The 20,251-nt window shown below is 36.3% G+C and overlaps 1 protein-coding gene across 1 annotated transcript; it reads right to left on the bottom strand.

The window, feature by feature from the left end:
• Positions 1-3,373: 3,373 nt before the first annotated feature.
• Positions 3,374-20,033, bottom strand: Amnionless (amnion associated transmembrane protein). Its single transcript, XM_068381886.1, has 10 exons — positions 19,879-20,033; positions 18,623-18,750; positions 16,052-16,169; positions 15,017-15,234; positions 12,632-12,884; positions 9,192-9,404; positions 8,446-8,608; positions 7,138-7,315; positions 6,123-6,251; positions 3,374-5,058 (listed from the first exon to the last, which is right to left on the bottom strand). The coding sequence occupies exons 1-10, from the start codon at positions 19,916-19,918 to the stop codon at positions 4,477-4,479; spliced, it is 2,022 nt and encodes a 673-aa protein (XP_068237987.1). The 5' UTR covers positions 19,919-20,033; the 3' UTR covers positions 3,374-4,476.
• Between the last annotated feature and the right edge of the window lie 218 nt (positions 20,034-20,251).

The following is a 20,251-nucleotide window of genomic DNA, read 5'->3' as shown; positions in this document are numbered from 1 at the left end:
GAGAAAAATGTTGAAGTATTATGGCTGGAGTTCATTGCTTTGCATAGTATATGTGATGCATGAGAAATTGACAGATGAAAATGTGGTACATACATACATATAACAAGGCACTTCCCCCAATTTTGGGGGGTAGCCGACATCAACAAATGAAACAAAACAAAAAAGGGGACCTCTACTCTCTACGTTCCTCCCAACCTGACAAGGGACTCAACCGAGTTCAGCTGGTACTGCTAGGGTGCCACGGCCCACCCTCCCCCATTATCCACCACAGATGAAGCTTCATAATGTGGTGAAACTTGAAAATGACGAAATTTGATATTTGTGAAAGAATGGATCGGTGTGTTTTGAGATGCCACTTAGATGAGAAGTGTTTACAATTCTGAAGTGTTAAACGAAGGAAGTAGGAGAAAGAGCTTTAGAAAATATTGTATGTGAGTGAAAGAAATATTCGAAAGTGAGAGAAGTAAGATGTGCCTCTGATGGAGACGTCTTTGTGCAGGTTTTCTGCATGAGGTTCATTGAAAGTTCCGCTGTTGAAATATTAATGTAGAATTAATCATTGACATTTATGGAAAAATGGATGAAGTTGTTTACACAAAACTAAAATGACATTTGCTATAAGAAATTATTTTTATGAAAAAAGGTATTGAGTTGATTACCCTACTATAAGAAACTTATTCATTAACTAATAACTATAGTCCATTTATTTTATCGAGGCAGATTTGCACCGACTCGCAGCGGTGCCCTTTTAGCTCGGAAAATTTTCCTGATCGCTGATTGGTTAGAATTATCTCGTCCAACCAATCAGCGATCAGGAAACTTTTCCGAGCTAAAAGGGCACCGCCGCGAGTCGGTGCAAATATGCATCGCTAAAAGAAATGGACTATAGGCAATCACCATGTAAGGCAGGCTGTTATTTCATGGAATTACAAGTGGAAATGCAAAAGCTACGTTGTTATTAATACTTTAGGGGAATCGTATCCCAGATCCCTTTCTTTTGCCAGTGCCGCAAGTAAACACGTAAGAAAAATAGCTTGTGGTCACTTACGTGTCCTTGAAATTCCTAGACAAGAAAGTTTCCTGTCACTTTGGACTCTGAAATACAAACGCTAAAAATTATGTTTATTTAATGAACATATGAAAATATTTGCTTCTTGCTTTGTATCAACTCTTGTATATAGTACAGCCTAACAATCTATTGTGTTTCTGCTTGTATATAGAAAAAAAAAAGTAAAATATTTTTATTTATCTAAGAGTAAATTAAGGACAAATTTCTTGAGTACATATGTTCATGTATGGTGTGAGTAAAGCTTTTTTATAATTTTATTTTATCATTTAATAATCCCAACTAGAAATTAAATCATGTTTGAAAAAATAGAGTATAAAAAGTTCAGGCAAATGATTAGAAATTGTATTGTTTTTGCTGTTATTTTTTAGTTAGCATCTCAGTAGTAAAACCTCTGTTATTCACACTCCAGTTCTTTAAGGTATAATCTAAAGAAAATGCCGGCCATGTCAAATTAGTGTATGTGAAAACCAGCCCAAGTTGTAGAAAGTTCTGACTTATGTAGGGGCTACTTTGCCTTTAAAATTTCAATGAATGATAAATGTATATTTGTTCCGACATGAATACACACCCTCATTCTATACGTTGGAGATAGATTCATCGTGAGCTGGTGTTCAGGCCGTAAAAGCTTTGAGCGAGGGTGAAAGTCAACCTCCCAGCAGAAGTTGAGGTTAGTGTCTTGCCTGCACATTCATTAGCCCAACCACTTTTGATTTGGCTTTAGTAGAGAGCAGACGTACTTTGGTGCCTGTCTGTATTTTGTACAGTGGCTGTACTTTATTCTCTTTTTCCTCATTTCAGGTGTGACTGCACTGTTTTCTCAGGAAATAGCATGCAGTTGTTTCCGGGCACGACCGACCGTACTTGTGGCACGTTTCGGTCTTCCTTGGTGACGGATCGTCACCAGCTTAGCCTTTCATGTGGTCCTGCTGGAGGAGGAAGAAGTTAAAGAGGGATTCTTCACCCTCTAGCTCTCCATTGAAGACCGAGAAACCCAGACTTTCTTCTTCCACAGGAATCCCCCCTCCTGCCTCTGCCATTTGATCTCCTTTTGAGGAAAAATGGTTTAGAGGAATGTACCTGTGACCCCCGTACGACTTTCGGGTCTTCCCTTTGGTTCCCCTGGCAAAGCAGTGGCCCATGCCTTTCTTCTGTGAGAAGTCTTCTCTTGAAGCTCTTTGTGAGCTTTGGCCATCCTTGGGACTTTCAGGATCCCCCTCGAAGGACTGGTTTCTGAAGATGCTGAAGCATGGCGCACAGCAGTAGCTCCCATCTGATCCTGCCAGGGTGGGGCTCCTCTTCCCATACCGAGAGAGGGGTCTTGTTCTCTCTGATTAGTGGCCCAAGCCTCTTCTTCCTCCATAGTTCCTCCCGTCCCTTAAGGTCATGTAGATTGTCCCTCTCGAGGGTAACACCTTCGTATGCGTGCTGAGGCTACTTAGCAAAGGGATCTTGCTCTCCTAGGACACCCTCACAGCTGTGAGTGGTTATCCTTAATTCAGAGAATACCTCAAGCTGCTTTTAAGCGTGCTTGCTCCTTTGAGGTCACGCAAGTTCCCCTAATTTTACGTGTACACGCGAAAAGTCTCCCTTACGCATAGCAAACACTTACGAGCGAGATGACACCTCTCCCACATGCCACGCATTCAGACAGCTACCCCTTGGGATTGTGACTGTATGGATCGGGCATATTGTCAAAGCAGCCATCGCCATTGAGATGCTTGGGTTGTTTCGTAGATTTCCTTAAGTCAGTCTGATGAGCCAGTATCTATTCCTCCAACAACAAGGGTATATCCAGGGAACACTAAGGCTCCATTTGATCCTAGAACGTTGGAATACATTGTCATCCCTCTGTGCTCGCCCTGTCCCTTCAACACTGGCATTGTCACCTCCGCCGGCTCCAGCTACCTCGCGCACCCCATCTGCGCACGTTTCCAGATGCCAGAAATACCTGAAAATAGTAGCTGCAAGGGCAAGGCCTTCTGATTCTGACTGCAGTCACTCCGCATCCAGTAGGTATCTTATTACTGTACCCTAGAACCAGTAGGAGAGTAGGAGATCTTGTTTGTGGATTCCTACAAACTCTCACCGGGTTAGGCAGATCATTTAGCCTCTCCTGTTCTGCCCCTTGGAGGTCTCTTAAAAGGAAGGAAACTGGGAAAATTTTTCTCAAATTCTGGGAGTAAATGTTGATAAACAGCTTTTGAAGAGGAGGCAGTATGAACATCAGTTGAGTATAAAAATATATATTTTTTTTTAATTAAGATTCTATTTTTTACTCATATAATGTTAAAGGAAGGTCTGATAATCTATGCAGTGCATATTATATGCCATTGGAAGGGAGATGAATGTTATATATTTGATTGGTTCTAGGAGATGCGACTGGTCTTAATTTGACGTAGGTTGTAAATTTACCCAATAAAGTGACATTTATATTCTTGAAAATTTTAATCAATTTTAGACATTGTGTTATAGAGAGTGATATCCGCTATATATTCCTATTTGAGGGAAAGAATTATAGAAAAATTCTGGGCCTTATTTATGGACTGAAGTACAACTGAACTAAGAGACAGGTATTTAGGAAAATAACAGGAACACCAAAGATATAATTTAAGGAGAAATAGGAATATTTTAGCTATTGAATTTATGCTGTGGGGGTATCGGTGATGTCAAGAATCAACAACATTGAAAATGACATCAGAAATAGTGTGAAAAAAAATATAAAGGAGGAAACTTCGTATTAAATGTGTACATACAGATACTTGAGAATGCTTAACCCTTTTACCCCCAAAGGACGTACTGGTACGTTTCACAAAACTCATCCCTTTCCCCCCATGGACGTACCGGTACGTCCTTGCAAAAGACTGCTATTTAAATTTTTGTTTGCATATTTTTGACAATTTTTTGAGAAACTTCAGGCATTTTCCAAGAGAATGAGACCAACCTGACCTCTCTATGACGAAAATTAAGGCTGTTAGAGCAATTTAAAAAATATATATAGCAAAATGTGCTTAAAAAAAAATAAGCCCTTGGGGTTAAGGGTTGGAAATTTCCAAATAGCCTGGGGGTAAAAGGGTTAATGATGATTAAGTAGATCTAGGTTATACTTGATAGAGTTGGGAAACTATCCCACCAAAGGGATGTTTATAGTGAGGAGGTCTTGAAAGACAACACACAGGTCAATGTGCCTTGAATGGCAACCTCTTCTAGAAATTGGGTTTATGAATACATTAACAGAAGATAACTACACAAATACTTGATATTTAACACTGTAATTCAACTATACAGTATGAACTGTTCATATAGGCCTGAGCCATTTGAATGCTAATTGAAAATTTACCTTACTGAACTTGCATTATTTTTGTAATATTCTGTTCCAAAAATTTCCAGTTACATGGATATAACCTCCTCTAAAGCCCCATGTCATTTAGGGGTACAAAGCCCTCAATGTTTATGGCTGCATCTAAGTCATCCTCAGAGGACGATGTTGAGACTTTGTCACTTTCAGGGGGCTTTTCTAAGATGTCCTCTTGCATGAATGTATCAAGGATTGTGTCCTTATTATCTTCATTTGACTCTAGTGCATTAAAGAAGTCTCCTTCCAGTATTGCTGATGCTTCTTTGTCAGCCTCGTGGGATGATGGAGAGTCGATGTCCAAGAAAAATGCAGCATCAGCGTCTTGTTCTTCCTTTTGCTCAGCGGCTGTCTCTTTCGTTTTGTGCCCTTCAGCTAAACCTTCGGGGCTTGACTCTTCTCCCGGGTGGTTTTCCACAGTTTCCTCAGTAGTTGATTCTTTCACTTCTTCCGTATGTGATTCATCGGGGCTTGTATCACCAGTTTCATCACTTGTGAGTTTTTCTTCTTCAATGATATCAAGGTCGGGACGTGGAGAACCATGTATAGTTATATTTTGTTCGCTCGGAGGAGACCCATTTGACGTTACTGGTCCACCAATATCAATCCCCTGGGCTCGTAAAGTATCATCTGAAGCCTGAAATGAAAAGAGTAGGATTGACAAGGAGTCACGACATTGGTACAGAAAGATAACGTAAATAATCTGGCTGCTGTGTGTGCCTCTTACTCGTGGTCTAATCAAATAGCTCCTTTGTATAAAGAATATTTGTTCTTCTTCAACTATGGTTCCAAACTGATTCTGTTTCCTTAAAACACGAGGGTCATTATTGTCACTACATGTCAACACTATGTCTTTCCCAGTGGATTTACATATTTGACTTTCTTTAGGTCACTATTAACACTGTAAGCCTATTAATGTTTTTATGTAGACAAGGATATTTCAAATTTTATAATTTTTCATCGGAAACTACATTACAATGATATATTGTATAACTTTTGATCTGCCGGTAATTTGAAACAATTGTTTTACAGATAGTTTTGTGATAGTTATTTTATTACATAAAAATAATACTAATGATTTAACTATTGGCAGCTGGAAATCCCTGGATTTCAGTTCCTTACAACCTTAATAAGCTTATAATTATTACAGAAACGTAATGTGTAAGCTTTCATTAATACAGAAACGTAATATGTAAGCTTTCATCAATACAGAAACGTAATATGTAAGCTTTCATCAATACAGAAACGTAAGGTGATAAAAATTCGTCGAAGTCATCGATGAAGATGACGAATACAATGATTATACCGCTGTGGACCTACTCACTTTTTTCTCCATGAGTTTGAATGACTTTGGAGTAATGCAATAGCACTTTTGTTCCCCTTCTATGTGAATGTTTGGCAGAGCTGTTATAATTGCTACTATGGAACCACATTTTCTTTTATATAACCTTCTGGTTTTGCCTTCTTTAAAAGCTTAATTTTAGAAATAGTCATTATTATTCTTTAATTGTATCTTCTGCATTGTATAAGCAATTACTGTCCATTAAAATTTCACATCTATTATGCAGTTCCGATAACATTAAGAAAAAAGTGATATTGATAATTACCTTGCCATTCCCCTATGTCAATATTAAACCCACATTATTAGTAAAACAGAAATGTTTATCTGCTGTTGTTTTTTAAGAAAGCTATAAGACTTACTTGTCTCTCCTCTTGTGACATGTTTTCATAAGCCTCGTACATAGGATTTTCATGCTCTCCTTCCAGCTGATCTTCCGGTATAGTTGTTGGAGGAGGCTGTGCATCACATACTCCAGCTCCTACCAGAGACTAAAGAGAATTTCGTTACGAGAGATATATGTGTACAGTATTTCTAAATTTATTAACCCTTTTACCCCCAAAGGACGTACTGGTACGTTTCACAAAAGCCATCCCTTTACCCCCATGGACGTACCGGTACGTCCTTGAAAATAAATGCTATAAAGTTTTCTTTTTCATATTTTTGATAATTTTTTGAAAAAGTTCATGCATTTTCCAAGAGAATGAGACCAACCTGACCTCTCTATGACAAAAATTAAGGCTGTTAGAGCAATTTAAAAAAAATATACTGCAACATGTGCTGGGAAAAAATAACCCCCTGGGGGTTAAGGGTTGGAAATTTCCAAATAGCCTGGGGGTAAAAGGGTTAAGCAATTTGTATCAGGGAATAAAGCTGAATGTTCCTAAGATTCAATGAATAAGGAAATACTCTTCAAAAAATGCAATGATATTAAAGAGGAACATGTTATTAAATAGTAATCTCTTGCCTCTCTGATACCAAAAAAACTACAGTATATAATGATTATTAGACTCTTGAATAATTAGCATTTTAAGATTTGTTAAACTTGATTTTATTTCTACTATCAACAACTGCAGCCATTTCTATTCCATCGTAGGAAAAAGGCCTTAGACATGTCCTTATTCATGACTGGGATTTGGCTCTTTTCATCACCACGCTGGTCACTGCAGATTGATAATGGTGGGAGATTTTTGTCTAATAGCTCACAGCAAACTAACCTAATATGGGTGGCTCTGATTAATACAGTTTGTCTGTTCGTGGTGATACACAAACCCTTTCACCATGTTAAGGTATCCCCTTAGTAATATTGTGCAATTGACAGAGTAAAATAAATTAAGTTTTAATAATGAACAGCAGGTTGATTCTCTTTATACTTACTGCCATGGACTGATTAAAGATTGGGTTTAAAAACCTGAGTCCTCCTTCCCGGTTGTATGAAGGCATCAGTATGGAGGAGGCAGTTGAAAGGCGTCGGCCTCCAACGTCACTTACGACAGAAACACGTCGACTATTACTCTCCAGTCGACGGAACATGAAGGACAGCTGTGAGGTTATCCTGTCAAGGAAACACTTGAGTTAATTTCTCTTCCATTTTTCAGTGAATATGCTCGAAGCATGTATAACATTTCCGTATACATGAGTATGGGATGTCTTCGATAAAAACATAAAGCAAGAGCTTTCATGTTCATCCTTTCCCTTTGATTCTCAGGTGAACCTCCTGGGGAGGAAATTGGTACACCATCAGTTGCTTAACCCTTTTACCCCCAAAGGACGTACTGGTACGTTTCACAAAACCCATCCCTTTACCCCCATGGACGTACCGGTACATCCTTGCAAAAAAATGCTAAAAATATTTTTTTTTTTCATATTTTTTATATTTTTTGAAAAAATTCAGGCATTTTCCAAGAAAACGAGACCAACCTGACCTCTCTATGACAAAAATTAAGGGTGTTAGAGCAATTTAAAAAAAATATACTGCAAAATGTGCTGGGAAAAAAATAACCCCTTGGGGGTTAAGGGTTGGAAATTTCCAAAGAGCCTGGGGGTAAAAGGGTTAATAGACTTTTTGTGTGTCTTACAGAATTCCTTTCAGCTTGAAAGCAAAGTTTTTCTTGAGGGATTAGCCCCCAGACAGACATATCCAATTCCTAGGTAGCACCTTCTTTGCCTCCCTCGCCTTCATCCTTAGAATTCTGGATCATAAAATATTAACACCATTCTATTGTCCTACAGCTTCAAACACTGATCCTTCCCTTCAATTAATGCTAACCTTTTCATTACAAATTTTTTGAAGCAGAGTTTTACCATCTTGAATATCATTCACCTATATATCATTACTCCTGCTAATTGTCACTTCAATTTTCATTGTTACCTGCAGCTTCTTATTGTTATTTCCAATCACCAGTTAAACGTACATTTACCTCAAATATCAGTCACTATTTCCTACATCATTTCCTCAATTTTTTAGGAGGAAGGAGTAAAGTGATCCAATCCAGTTTCCAGGAAAAAAAAAAATTTTCTTCTGGGAAACAAATTAATGAAGGCTCTACCCAGTAGTCAGCCTACTGTGGTGGGTTGCAACTACTGTAGGTCTAAGAAGGGAAGAAACCAATTAATTTTATCCAATCTACTTGCTGGAAAATCAGTATTAGGACACTAGAAGGAGGTGTAGGTTCTACGACATACCGTCTTTTCCTGAGGTAATAAACTGCGAGGCCAATAGCTAAGCAGACTGAAAATGTGATGAAAGCAGCAGCCACACTATGAGCTGATGGTCCTTGTCTTCCTTGTGGAATTTGTTTTCCGGAGAAAGCCAGCAATGTTGTATGTTGTCCTGCGGCACTCAGTTCTGCAAATAGGAATTTTAATAATACATACATTGTTAGGCTGGGAGGAACGTAGAGAGTAGAGGTCCCCTTTTTGTTTTTGTTTCTTTGTTGATGTTGGCTGCCCCCCAGTATTGGGGGAGGGGCCTTGGTATATGTATGTATGTATGTACATACATATACCGAGGCACTTCCCCGTATTTTGGGGGTTAGCCGACATCAAACAAATGAAAAAAGGGGACCTTTCCTCTCTACGTTCCTCCCAACCTGACATGGGACTCAGCCGAGTTCGGCTGGTACTGTTAGGGTGCCACAGCCCACCTTCGCCCGTTATCCACCCCGGATACGGTTTCATAACGCTGAATCCCCTACTGCTGCTACCTCCACAGTCATCCAAGGCAACCGAAGGAAGCAGCAGAAATAATTGAGATGAATACTTTCTTATAAAGATTGATAACATTATGTAAGGGATGTTTAGAAAGCATACAGTATGAAGTATTGTTTATTTACAGCATAGAGGAGTTACGTATTATATCATTCAATTTTTAACTCAAGGTCTTTCATAGACAGTAGTATTTTAAATTTATGCCATAATGTTGCCCTTACCTTCATCAAATTTGGTTTTGAAGGCAAGAGAAGCAGTTTTGTAATCGCCCTGGTCATTTACTGGAGTGAAATATATGTGGAAGAAATCGTCGTCCATTTTGGAAATGTAAGTCTTAAGGTTTTCGGCAACAGGTGTCTTTGTATGATCATCCAATAGATTTTTAACATCCCTGATAGATAAGGATCCATTGTGTGTGATGACAACTTCAGCACCTGAAATAAATATTCATATTTCATTTTATATTTTAGTTTTCTGTGAGATCAAATAAAAATATAATAATGCAAAGGTTAATACAGTAGAGGCTAAACTTACAGGTATAATATTTTATGTAAGATCTGAGCTCTTGCAGTACTGTAGATACTCTTAACCCTTTTACCCCCAAAGGACGTAATGGTACGTTTCAGAAAAGCCATCCCTTTACCCCCATGGACGTACCGGTACGTCCTTGTAAAAAAACGCTATAAAATTTGTTCTCCTTTTTCATATTTTTGATAATTTCAGGCATTTTCCAAGAGAATGAGACCAACCTTACCTCTCTATGACAAAAATTAAGGCTGTTAGAGCAATTTAAAAAAAAAATATACTGCAAAATGTGGTGGGAAAAAAATAACCCCCTGGAGGTTAAGGGTTGGAAATTTCCAAATAGCCTGGGGGTATAAGGGTTAATTCTATCAAAAATATGATATTTTATTTTGAAATCTGTTCTATTCTCAGTTCTATCAAAGATTTCTTTATGTAATTACAGTATGTGTAGTTCTTTAACACACCTTTTATGTAACTTACCAACATTTGAGAATGACTTTGTACTGTAAACTGTATTCCATGTAATTTTGCAACTCTCTTAGCTATGTTATCATCTAATTTGGAAAATCAGTAATTTTATGAGTTATTCTTTTGACTTGAGTCATCAATGAGTAATCAATCAGTCATTTTCATTTCCTCATCTAATTTGGAAAATCAGTAATTTTGAGTTATTCTTTTGCCTTGAGTCATCAATGAGTAATCAGTCATTTTCATTTCCTCATCTAATTTGGAAAATCAGTAATTTTATGAGTTATTCTTTTGACTTGAGTCATCAATGAGTATTCAATCAGTCATTTTCATTTCCTCTTACAGGTAAGTGTTTCAACGATTCTTGCATTATTCCTATGTGACTTTCTTCTGTCTACGGTATCCAGGTCCCGTAAGCATTCCTTGATATTGTAAATCCATGTTCTTATTGAGAAATTTTGTCTACAACATTTTTTTCGAGTACATTACAGGTATTCACTCCCACTTTACCTCTCGTACGTCTTTCTCAAAACGTGGTAACCATTTGTCAACATTCCATTAAGCCTTAGCCTTCTTATTTTTGTTTTTCCTTATTTTATTTTCTATATACAGTTTATTTTTAATATATTATAATGATATTTCAAGCCCTGCCATCTTTCTAAGTTATTTTAACCTATTTTTTTTATATATTATAATGATATTTCAAGCCCTCCCATCTTTCTAAGATATTTTAACCAATTATCCATCTCTAAATATTTCTTTTGTTCCTCATTAACTCTTTGAATCCTAAATGACATTTTACGTACAGTAATGTCCTCGTTCTCTTATTATTTGTGTGTATACAATTTTCACAATACTGTACTGTACATGCAAAACTAAATATCAATGAAAAGAAAATTTAATAGCTTTACGATAAAGGATATTTGTTCCAACACGAAGTACTTACCTCGAACCACAAAGGGTCGAGGACACACAAGTCACACTGGGATAAGGAGAGCGGCGAGATGATATCGTGACGCGACCAGAGAACTTACTGGAGGTCGAGACCTAAGCAAGCATGCTCTCTGACCCGGGGTTAGCCTCAGGGCGCGTATCACTCCGCCTGAGGTTGCCCCTCATAGAAAATGGGTTTAGGGTAAACTACACAAAACTCTGGTCGGATGGGAGGAGATACCAGATACTCCTAAGAAAGTAGTTCGAGGTAAGTACTGTTAGGAAAAATACAAATTACTTAAAATTTGTGATTTTAACTTGTAGTGCTAATAGGTTTTGTGCTAGGATGAGTTAAGGTACTTTAGTGATAAATTTGTTTGTACAGCGGCTGGATTGAAAGGATTAACAATTCTTATTAGGTAGTTTTCGGGCATCATTGTCTTGATACTTTCACATAGTTGGCCTAATCTTAAATCTACCTGTACTGTATTAGATCATCTTCCATTCAAGTGGACACGGTTGCAATGATAATATTTACATGTCAAAATCATTTTTAGTCCACTTATACTGTATCAAATTTAGCTTTTAGTTGTAATAGTTTTATTCATTTTAAGTGTCATAGGGTTCTTATTTTTTTATGTTCACTAATTTAGCAAAAACTCTTCACATTTTTCTTTTAAATAAATTCATGACAATTCAAATTGGAAGGTTGCATTCTTACATACATACATATACCAAGGCACTTCCCCCAATTTTGGGGGGCAGCCGACATCAACAAATGAAAAACAAAACAAAAAAGGGGACCTCTACTCTCTACGTTCCTCCCAGCCTAACAAGGGACTCAACCGAATTCAGCTGGTACTGCTAGGGTGCCACAGCCCACCCTCCCACATTATCCACCACAGATGAAGCTTCATAATGCTGAATCCCCTACTGCTGCTACCTCCGCGGTCATCTAAGGCATCGGAGGAAGCAGCAGGGCCTACCGGAACTGCGTCACAATCGCTCGCCATTCGTTCCTATTTCTAGCACGCTCTCTTGCCTCTCTCACATCTCTCCTCCTATCACCCTGAGCTTTCTTCACACCATCCATCCACCCAAACCTTGGTCTTCCTCTTGTACTTCTCCCATCAACTCTTGCATTCTTATAAATGTTTAAAATACTAAATAAATGGCTTATGATGTTTTTAAATGATTGTAAGCTTTCTTATTACTTATTTCTTGCTATTTAGAATCCTGTAAAGATCACTCATAAGGCCTGATTACACGGGGATAGTTTACTGGCATCAGCAAACTATCCCCGTACAGAGGCAAAATATCCTCGTACAAACGCTTACTATCCTGGAAAGTTCACTTGCCACTAGTTACTGGCGCCAATGAACTATCACCGTGTAAACTGGCCTTTAACCCTTTTACCCCCAGGCTATGGAAATTTCCAACCCTTAACCCCCAGGGGGTTATTTTTTTCCCAGCACATTTTGCAGTATATTTTATTTAAATTGCTCTTACAGCCTTAATTTTTGTCATAGAGAGGTCAGGTTGGTCTCAATCTCTTGGAAAATGCCTGAATATTCTAAAAAAAAAAATCAAAAATATGAAAAAAAAAATTTTTATAGCATTTTTTTGCAAAGATGTACCGGTACGTCCATGGGGGTAAAGGGATGGCTTTTGTGAAACGTAACAGTAGGTCCTTTGGGGGTAAAAGGGTTAATGTATTATCAATTTATTCTCTTACCACATACGTCGCAGCAAAATCCTTTCATTTTGATTGGACTTTCACATTCAGGCGTAGGACACTTCTTTTCCATAATGCGGCAGATTTTATCAGTCGAACCCTCTGTACCGCACAAGCACCCTGTGATATCAGAACACTGTTCTGGGGTGTCGACATACACCAGAGCGCTGTCGCTCTGCGAGGAGACTCCCACAAACCTGTAGCGACCTTCCTGCGTCTTTGCGTAAGCAGCCAACTCGGAAGTAGTGTAAGCCTGAAATATGAATATCTTTCACTCTATAGACATTTGGAAGTTTAGAGTGGTAAAATGTATAAAATACATGAACATTTATGATGAATATTCATGTCATAAGGAATCCAACCCTCGAGAGGTTTCTGACAAGCATACATGTTTGAAAATTGTATATGAGAAAAAATGTGTATGCGTGAAGATACAAAGGCTTTCTGTTATATCTTTAGTTTTGCAGTGCTGTATGTTTATTTTAGCATCATAAAAAAGGGATTTTGACGAAGGAAAAATCTATTTATATATATATATATATATATATATATATATATATATATATATATATATATATATATATACTGTATATATATATACACATACATACATACATACATACATATACCAAGGCACTTCCCCCAATTTTGGGGGTTAGCCGACATCAAACAAATGAAACAGAAAAGGGGACTGCTCCGTTCTTCCCAGCCTGACAAGGATTTTGAGCAAAGCGAAAAATCTATGTTTGGGTGAGATAGCCATGTCGTCCTGATGGAAGGTTCCTTTAGGCAGCTTTCCCTTAGAAAGCTGCCTAAAGGAACCTTCCATCAACACGACATGGCTGAGCCCAAAAATATATATATATCCTTTCGGAGGGGGGATACCGTAATGTGATGAAAGGATTTTTGTATTCCCATGATCAGTAAAGCTTTACTAGTCAGGACCACTCATACTAGGTTGGTTTGCTGGGAATGATCAGATAAAAATCTCCCACCATCACCAATCGACATTAGCCAGCGTGGTGATGAAAAGTGGCCAAACCCCAGACATGAATATAGAAGTCTAAGGCCTTTGTCCTACAGTGGACTAGAATTGGCTGCATTTGTTATTGTTGTATATGTATATATATGTGTGTATATACATGTATATGCATTTATACATAGGGCTCATTAGTATCACATCAAACCCCTTATACTACTTTATTCCCTTATCTTGCATCTCTCTTATGCTTACTGGATAAGAAGATGCTTCCTTTGCAAGCCTTCTTTCACACCATATATTCAACTCCTGTGAGGGACATGGATTTAATGCTTTACTTTTTGGTTTCTACAGCTTCTCTTTGGTTCCCAGCGGCCCTTGTTCCCACTTTCTTGGGCTTCTCTTGTTGTCTAACCTTTCTTAACTTTTACTTAAAAGTGGTACCTCAGGTTCCTAGCGGCCCTTGTTCCCACTTTCCTGGGCTTCTCTTGTTGTCTAACATTTCTCAACTTTTACTTAAAAGTGGTACCTCAGGTTCCTAGCGGCCCTTGTTCCCACTTTCTTGGGCTTCTCTTGTCGTCCAACCTTTCTCAACTTTTACTTAAAAGTGGTACCTCAGGGTCCTAGCGGCCCTTGTTCCCACTTTCTTGGGCTTCTCTTGTTGTCTAACCTTTCTTAACTTTTACTTAGAAGTGGTACCTCAGGATATTCCTATAGTTACAATTTTGTGTTGAGTGGCCTCTTGCCTTTCAACAGTCGCTTTTACAAGCATTCTCAGCCCTACACTAACCCTTTCAAGTCTTGCATCACACTGAGGGACCTGGGGGAACCCAAACATAAAATAAGGCAATAAGGTCATTCCTCACTTCTATCTACAAGGAACAAATCTACAAAATGAATCGACGTTTATGTTGATTAGGTAGGGTGTGAAAAGGGAAAGTGTGTATGATTAAAAGAACCTGGGAGGAAGGGATATCCAGGGAAGTGAGTTGAATGTGTTTGTTGTTGATGTACTGCTGATAAGCCATCTGTGTAGATGAATATAACAGTTACTGTTATAGACGTTTTTTTGCAGCTGAAGTTTCCACAATTCTCTAAGTTAAATATTATTTGAATGACTTGACAGAATTATTATTACTGTATAGCTAAACTACAACCCTAGTTGGAAAAGCAGGATGCTATAAGCCCAAGGGCTCCAACAGGGAAAATAGCCCAGTGAATAAAGGTAATAGATAAATTAACAAGGGAAGTAATGAACAATTAAAATAACAGGTTTTAAGAATAGTGACATTATATACAGTATATCTTAAATATATAAAGTATAAAGAGACTTAGGTCACCCTGTCCAACATAACATTCGCTGCAAGTTTGAAGATGATTTATTGGCCAATATACGTAAGACTTACTTTGTTACCTATGGAGAACCCAGAAACAGTTATGGGCGGAGGCGAGAGATGAACGCTGTACACGGAGAGGTTGGGATTAACAAAATTGACCTCATCCCTGACACACGGGACTCTATGGACGTGGGGAACGGGTGACCTCGAAGCGTCGTCATAGTTGGGATAGTGCCAAGCGTCTGGGTCCCACCAACTATCTTGGCCTTGGTGTGTCCAGGTCGTATCTGAAAGAAGAACTGAAGTCGACATTTGCTTTCGGATTTCGTGTCTTAATTTGCGTTTTTATTTGAAGTTTGGAAGTTTGTTTGTTTATATTTCAGAAGAGTAGTGTTTCTTATCTCTGAATGCTAGTTTTCTTTTAAGAGACAATTTAAGGGTTTTGGTAACGTCCCTGTAATTATAGTCGTCTGTAACCGTTTTAAAAGTTATAGATGCTGTCTGAGCACTGATCTCGCAGTTATTTTAGTTTTCTTGTAGCGTTTTGTATAGCTAAGAGAATTCAATGTTTATACATGTACCCGTTAATACAAAGTTATTAATTTGAAGCATTATTAACAGAATATAGCATGACCATAGCTATTCAAGTGTTCGGGACTGTTGACCGCCAGACTGGGGTTCAAGTCCCGCTCACACTCGTTAGCTCCTTTTGTCGTTGTAACCTCACCATCCTTGTGAGCTAAGGATGTGGGGTTTGGGGAGCCTATAGGTCTATCTGCTGAGTCATCAACAGCCATTGCCTGGCGCTCCTTTGTCCAACCTTGGGGGGGAGAGGTGGGTTGGTTGCTGATCATATGTATATATGGTCAGTCTGTAGAGCATTGTACTGTGTGATAGGGCAATGTCACTGTCCCTTGCCTCTGCCATTAAATTATTTAAGTCAACATTCCCTCTCTCTTGGATATTGTGTTGTAATCTGTTTTCATTTGAAGTTTGGAAGTTTATTTGTTTATGTATTGTCCTGCTTGATAGGACAGTGTCACTGTCCGTTGCCTCTGCCATTGATGAGAAGCCTTTAAACTTAGTAATATCTTCTGTTCTTACCTTGGCACTCCTCTGGCTCTGAATCGTCCAGTACCATGTTGGCCCCGTTGCCAAAAACGAGTTCTCCTTCCACCGGAAGTTCCAGCGAAGATGTGGTCAGGCGATCTCCGAGAAAGATCTGTGTCAGTTTGGGAGAGAATTTGGATTGAAGGGAATTGAATCACCCACAGTGCACCCTGCGTTTTGCGCTGTAGGCACCTGCTTTTTAGCTTTCTGCCTTATACCTGTTCCCGTTCTCTTTCATGCTGAATGGCATCCCCGGTCCCAGTATTAATTTAATAACGCAATTTAATCACACTATAGTTTGAATCAACCACAGTGCACTCCACATTATGTGCTGTAGGTGCCTACTTTTTAGCTCTCTGCCTTATACCCGTTCCCGTTTTCTTTCATCCTGAATGGTATCCCTGATCCCACTACCGATTTTGTAGTGCAATTCAATCAAAACTTTAGTGGATGTGCTATTTACATATGAAAGGTTGGTATTTATTCATGGAAAATTATTAAATATTTCGTATTTTATAGGAGAGAGAGAGAGAGAAAGAGAGAGAGAGAGAGAGAGAGAGAGAGAGAGAGAGAGAGAGAGAGAGAGAGAGAGAGAGAGAGAGAGAGAGAGAGTACACCAGTTATTATTATTATGTTTGATAGATTTTTTTTTCAATTCAACGAAATTCACTAAAAAACAATTAATTCAATACTTCAGATATCTACTTTGGATTTAAAAAAAATCCATTAACCCTCAAGAAAGTAAAAACCCTTTAAGAATTAATTACATATGCATTAATTATCAATATTTCCTCGAAATTTGAAGTCGCAATACGTCACCAATAAAAAAATAGTAATTAAGTAATTATTAAGTGGTTATTAACTCAAAAACGTCCATAAATTATAGAACCAATACTAAAAACAGTAATTTAGAAGTGATTCACTAATTATTACATCAGAAACGTCCGTAAATATTGGAAACAATACTAAAAAACAATAATTTTGAAATAATTAACCAAGTATTACCACCAAAAATGTCTTTAGATATTGGAACCAATACTAAACATCAATAATTTTGAAATAATTAACCAAGTATTACCACCAAAAATGTCTTTAGATATTGGAACCAATACTAAACATCAATAATTTTGAAATAATTAACTAATTATTACCTCAGAAACGTCCTTCAGTATTGGAACCAATTCTAAAAAACAATAATTTTGAAATAATTAACCAAGTATTACCTCCAAAAATGTCTTTAGATATTGGAACCAATACTAAACATCAATAATTTTGAAATAATTAACCAAGTATTACCACCAAAAATGTCTTTAGATATTGGAACCAATACTAAACATCAATAATTTTGAAATAATTAACCAAGTATTACCACCAAAAATGTCTTTAGATATTGGAACCAATACTAAACATCAATAATTTTGAAATAATTAACCAAGTATTACCACCAAAAATGTCTTTAGATATTGGAACCAATACTAAACATCAATAATTTTGAAATAATTAACTAATTATTACCTCAGAAACGTCCTTCAGTATTGGAACCAATTCTAAAAAACAATAATTTTGAAATAATTAACCAAGTATTACCTCCAAAAATGTCTTTAGATATTGGAACCAATACTAAACATCAATAATTTTGAAATAATTAACCAAGTATTACCACCAAAAATGTCTTTAGATATTGGAACCAATACTAAACATCAATAATTTTGAAATAATTAACCAAGTATTACCACCAAAAATGTCTTTAGATATTGGAACCAATACTAAACATCAATAATTTTGAAATAATTAACCAAGTATTACCACCAAAAATGTCTTTAGATATTGGAACCAATACTAAACATCAATAATTTTGAAATAATTAACCAAGTATTACCACCAAAAATGTCTTTAGATATTGGAACCAATACTAAACATCAATAATTTTGAAATAATTAACTAATTATTACCTCAGAAACGTCCTTCAGTATTGGAACCAATTCTAAAAAACAATATTTTTGAAATAATTAACCAAGTATTACCACCAAAAATGTCTTTAGATATTGGAACCAATACTAAACATCAATAATTTTGAAATAATTAACCAAGTATTACCACCAAAAATGTCTTTAGATATTGGAACCAATACTAAACATCAATAATTTTGAAATAATTAACTAATTATTACCTCAGAAACGTCCTTCAGTATTGGAACCAATTCTAAAAAACAATAATTTTGAAATAATTAACCAAGTATTACCACCAAAAATGTCTTTAGATATTGGAACCAATACTAAACATCAATAATTTTGAAATAATTAACTAATTATTACCTCAGAAACGTCCTTCAGTATTGGAACCAATTCTAAAAAACAATATTTTTGAAATAATTAACCAAGTATTACCACCAAAAATGTCTTTAGATATTGGAACCAATACTAAACATCAATAATTTTGAAATAATTAACCAAGTATTACCACCAAAAATGTCTTTAGATATTGGAACCAATACTAAACATCAATAATTTTGAAATAATTAACTAATTATTACCTCAGAAACGTCCTTGAAAAATTGGAACTCACCGGATTAGCAGGTCTCCGTGGGAGGGAAGCTACCCTCCCACCACAGGGTACCCTCCTCCCCTCCCAGTTGTCCGGGTCGTCGAGATCCCAGTTCGAGTCCCATCGCTTGATAACTCCCTCGGATGATGCTGATAACGATAAAGCGATAATAATAATAATAACAACAACAATAATAATAATAATTATAATAATAAAAATACATTATACATCTTGTCGGTGCACTGTATGTATTATTTGATGGTTGCATTATCATTATTATTATTATTATTATTATTATTATTGTTATTATTATTATATTTATTATTATTATTGTTATTATTATTATTGGTATTATAATTATGATTATTATTATTATTATTATTAAGTATTATTATTATTATTGTTATTATTATTATTATTATTATTATTATTATTATTACTGTTATTATTATTATTGCTATTATTATTATTATTATTATTATTATTATTATTACTAGCTAAGCTACAACCCTAGTTGGAAAAGCAAGATGCTATAAGCCCAAGGGCTCCAACAGGGAAAACAGCCCATTGAGGAAAGGAAATATAGGATATAAACGATAAAAGAAATAATGAACAATTAAAATAAAATACTTCAAATTCAAATCTCCAATCATTTCAGAGGTTGTGTGTCCAATATTTTTTATTAATTTCTCTTTTCGTTAATATATGCATTTCTTAAGAATATCTTGTCTTTCATATACATCTTGTGATACTTAACTCAAATTCAGATTCAAATTCAAACAATTTATTGGCAAAAAGTGGTTTAAAGAAAGTGGTTTAAAGGAGCTGTTAATCTTGCTAGATAGCCCACTATGTCTTCAATTTACATACATGAACATAAGCTAAGTACAAATGTAAAACCCAGTAATAATTTACATAAACCAAAAAAATACATTTAGTTACAACTAGTTATTACAAATGAAAACACTTATAAATATTTTCGAATTTACACAAAGTATTTTAACACAAAACTTACATGATTATTTCAATGTACTAATGTTACTTACCACTCTATCTTTAATTTATATAAATGAACAAAAGTTAAGTACAAATGTAAAACCCTGTAATCATTTACATAAACCAAAAAAATACATTTAGTTATAACTAGTTATTACAAATGAAAACACTTATATAAATAATTTCCAATTTACACAAAGTAAATTAAGACAAATCGTATATGATTATTTCACAGAAATGATCTTACTTATCTAGCAAATTGGATATCACTAACGACTCACCTGTGATAGTTAGAATAGCAATAACTGCAACCACAAACATCTTAGTAATCAATAGTCAGAAGGCTTTTGCTGATTCCACCACCAAAACATTAAACTACGGTGAAAATATCGTCTACCTCCAACGACTCGGGACGAAGTGACACTGTTCTGTGTCATAGTCATACCAGTGATCAAATTACAGTGTTACACCAGATAGGATGTTTTATTTTTTTTTTTTTATTTTTTTTTTTTATTTAATAAAACTGTAATTTCAATCTGAAATTCTCCGTAAATAGTTCTCTGCCGTATTTCAATAACATACAGGCGACCTTTTGTTTATTGTAAGTCATACCAGTGATCAAATTAGTTTTATACCTAAGAGGATGCTCTCTCT

This window comes from Palaemon carinicauda, chromosome 10, assembly GCF_036898095.1.
Source record: "Palaemon carinicauda isolate YSFRI2023 chromosome 10, ASM3689809v2, whole genome shotgun sequence".
Lineage (NCBI taxonomy): Eukaryota > Metazoa > Arthropoda > Malacostraca > Decapoda > Palaemonidae > Palaemon > Palaemon carinicauda.
Note: the sequence above shows the minus strand (reverse complement) of the source record. Positions and strands in the feature narration are given on the sequence as shown.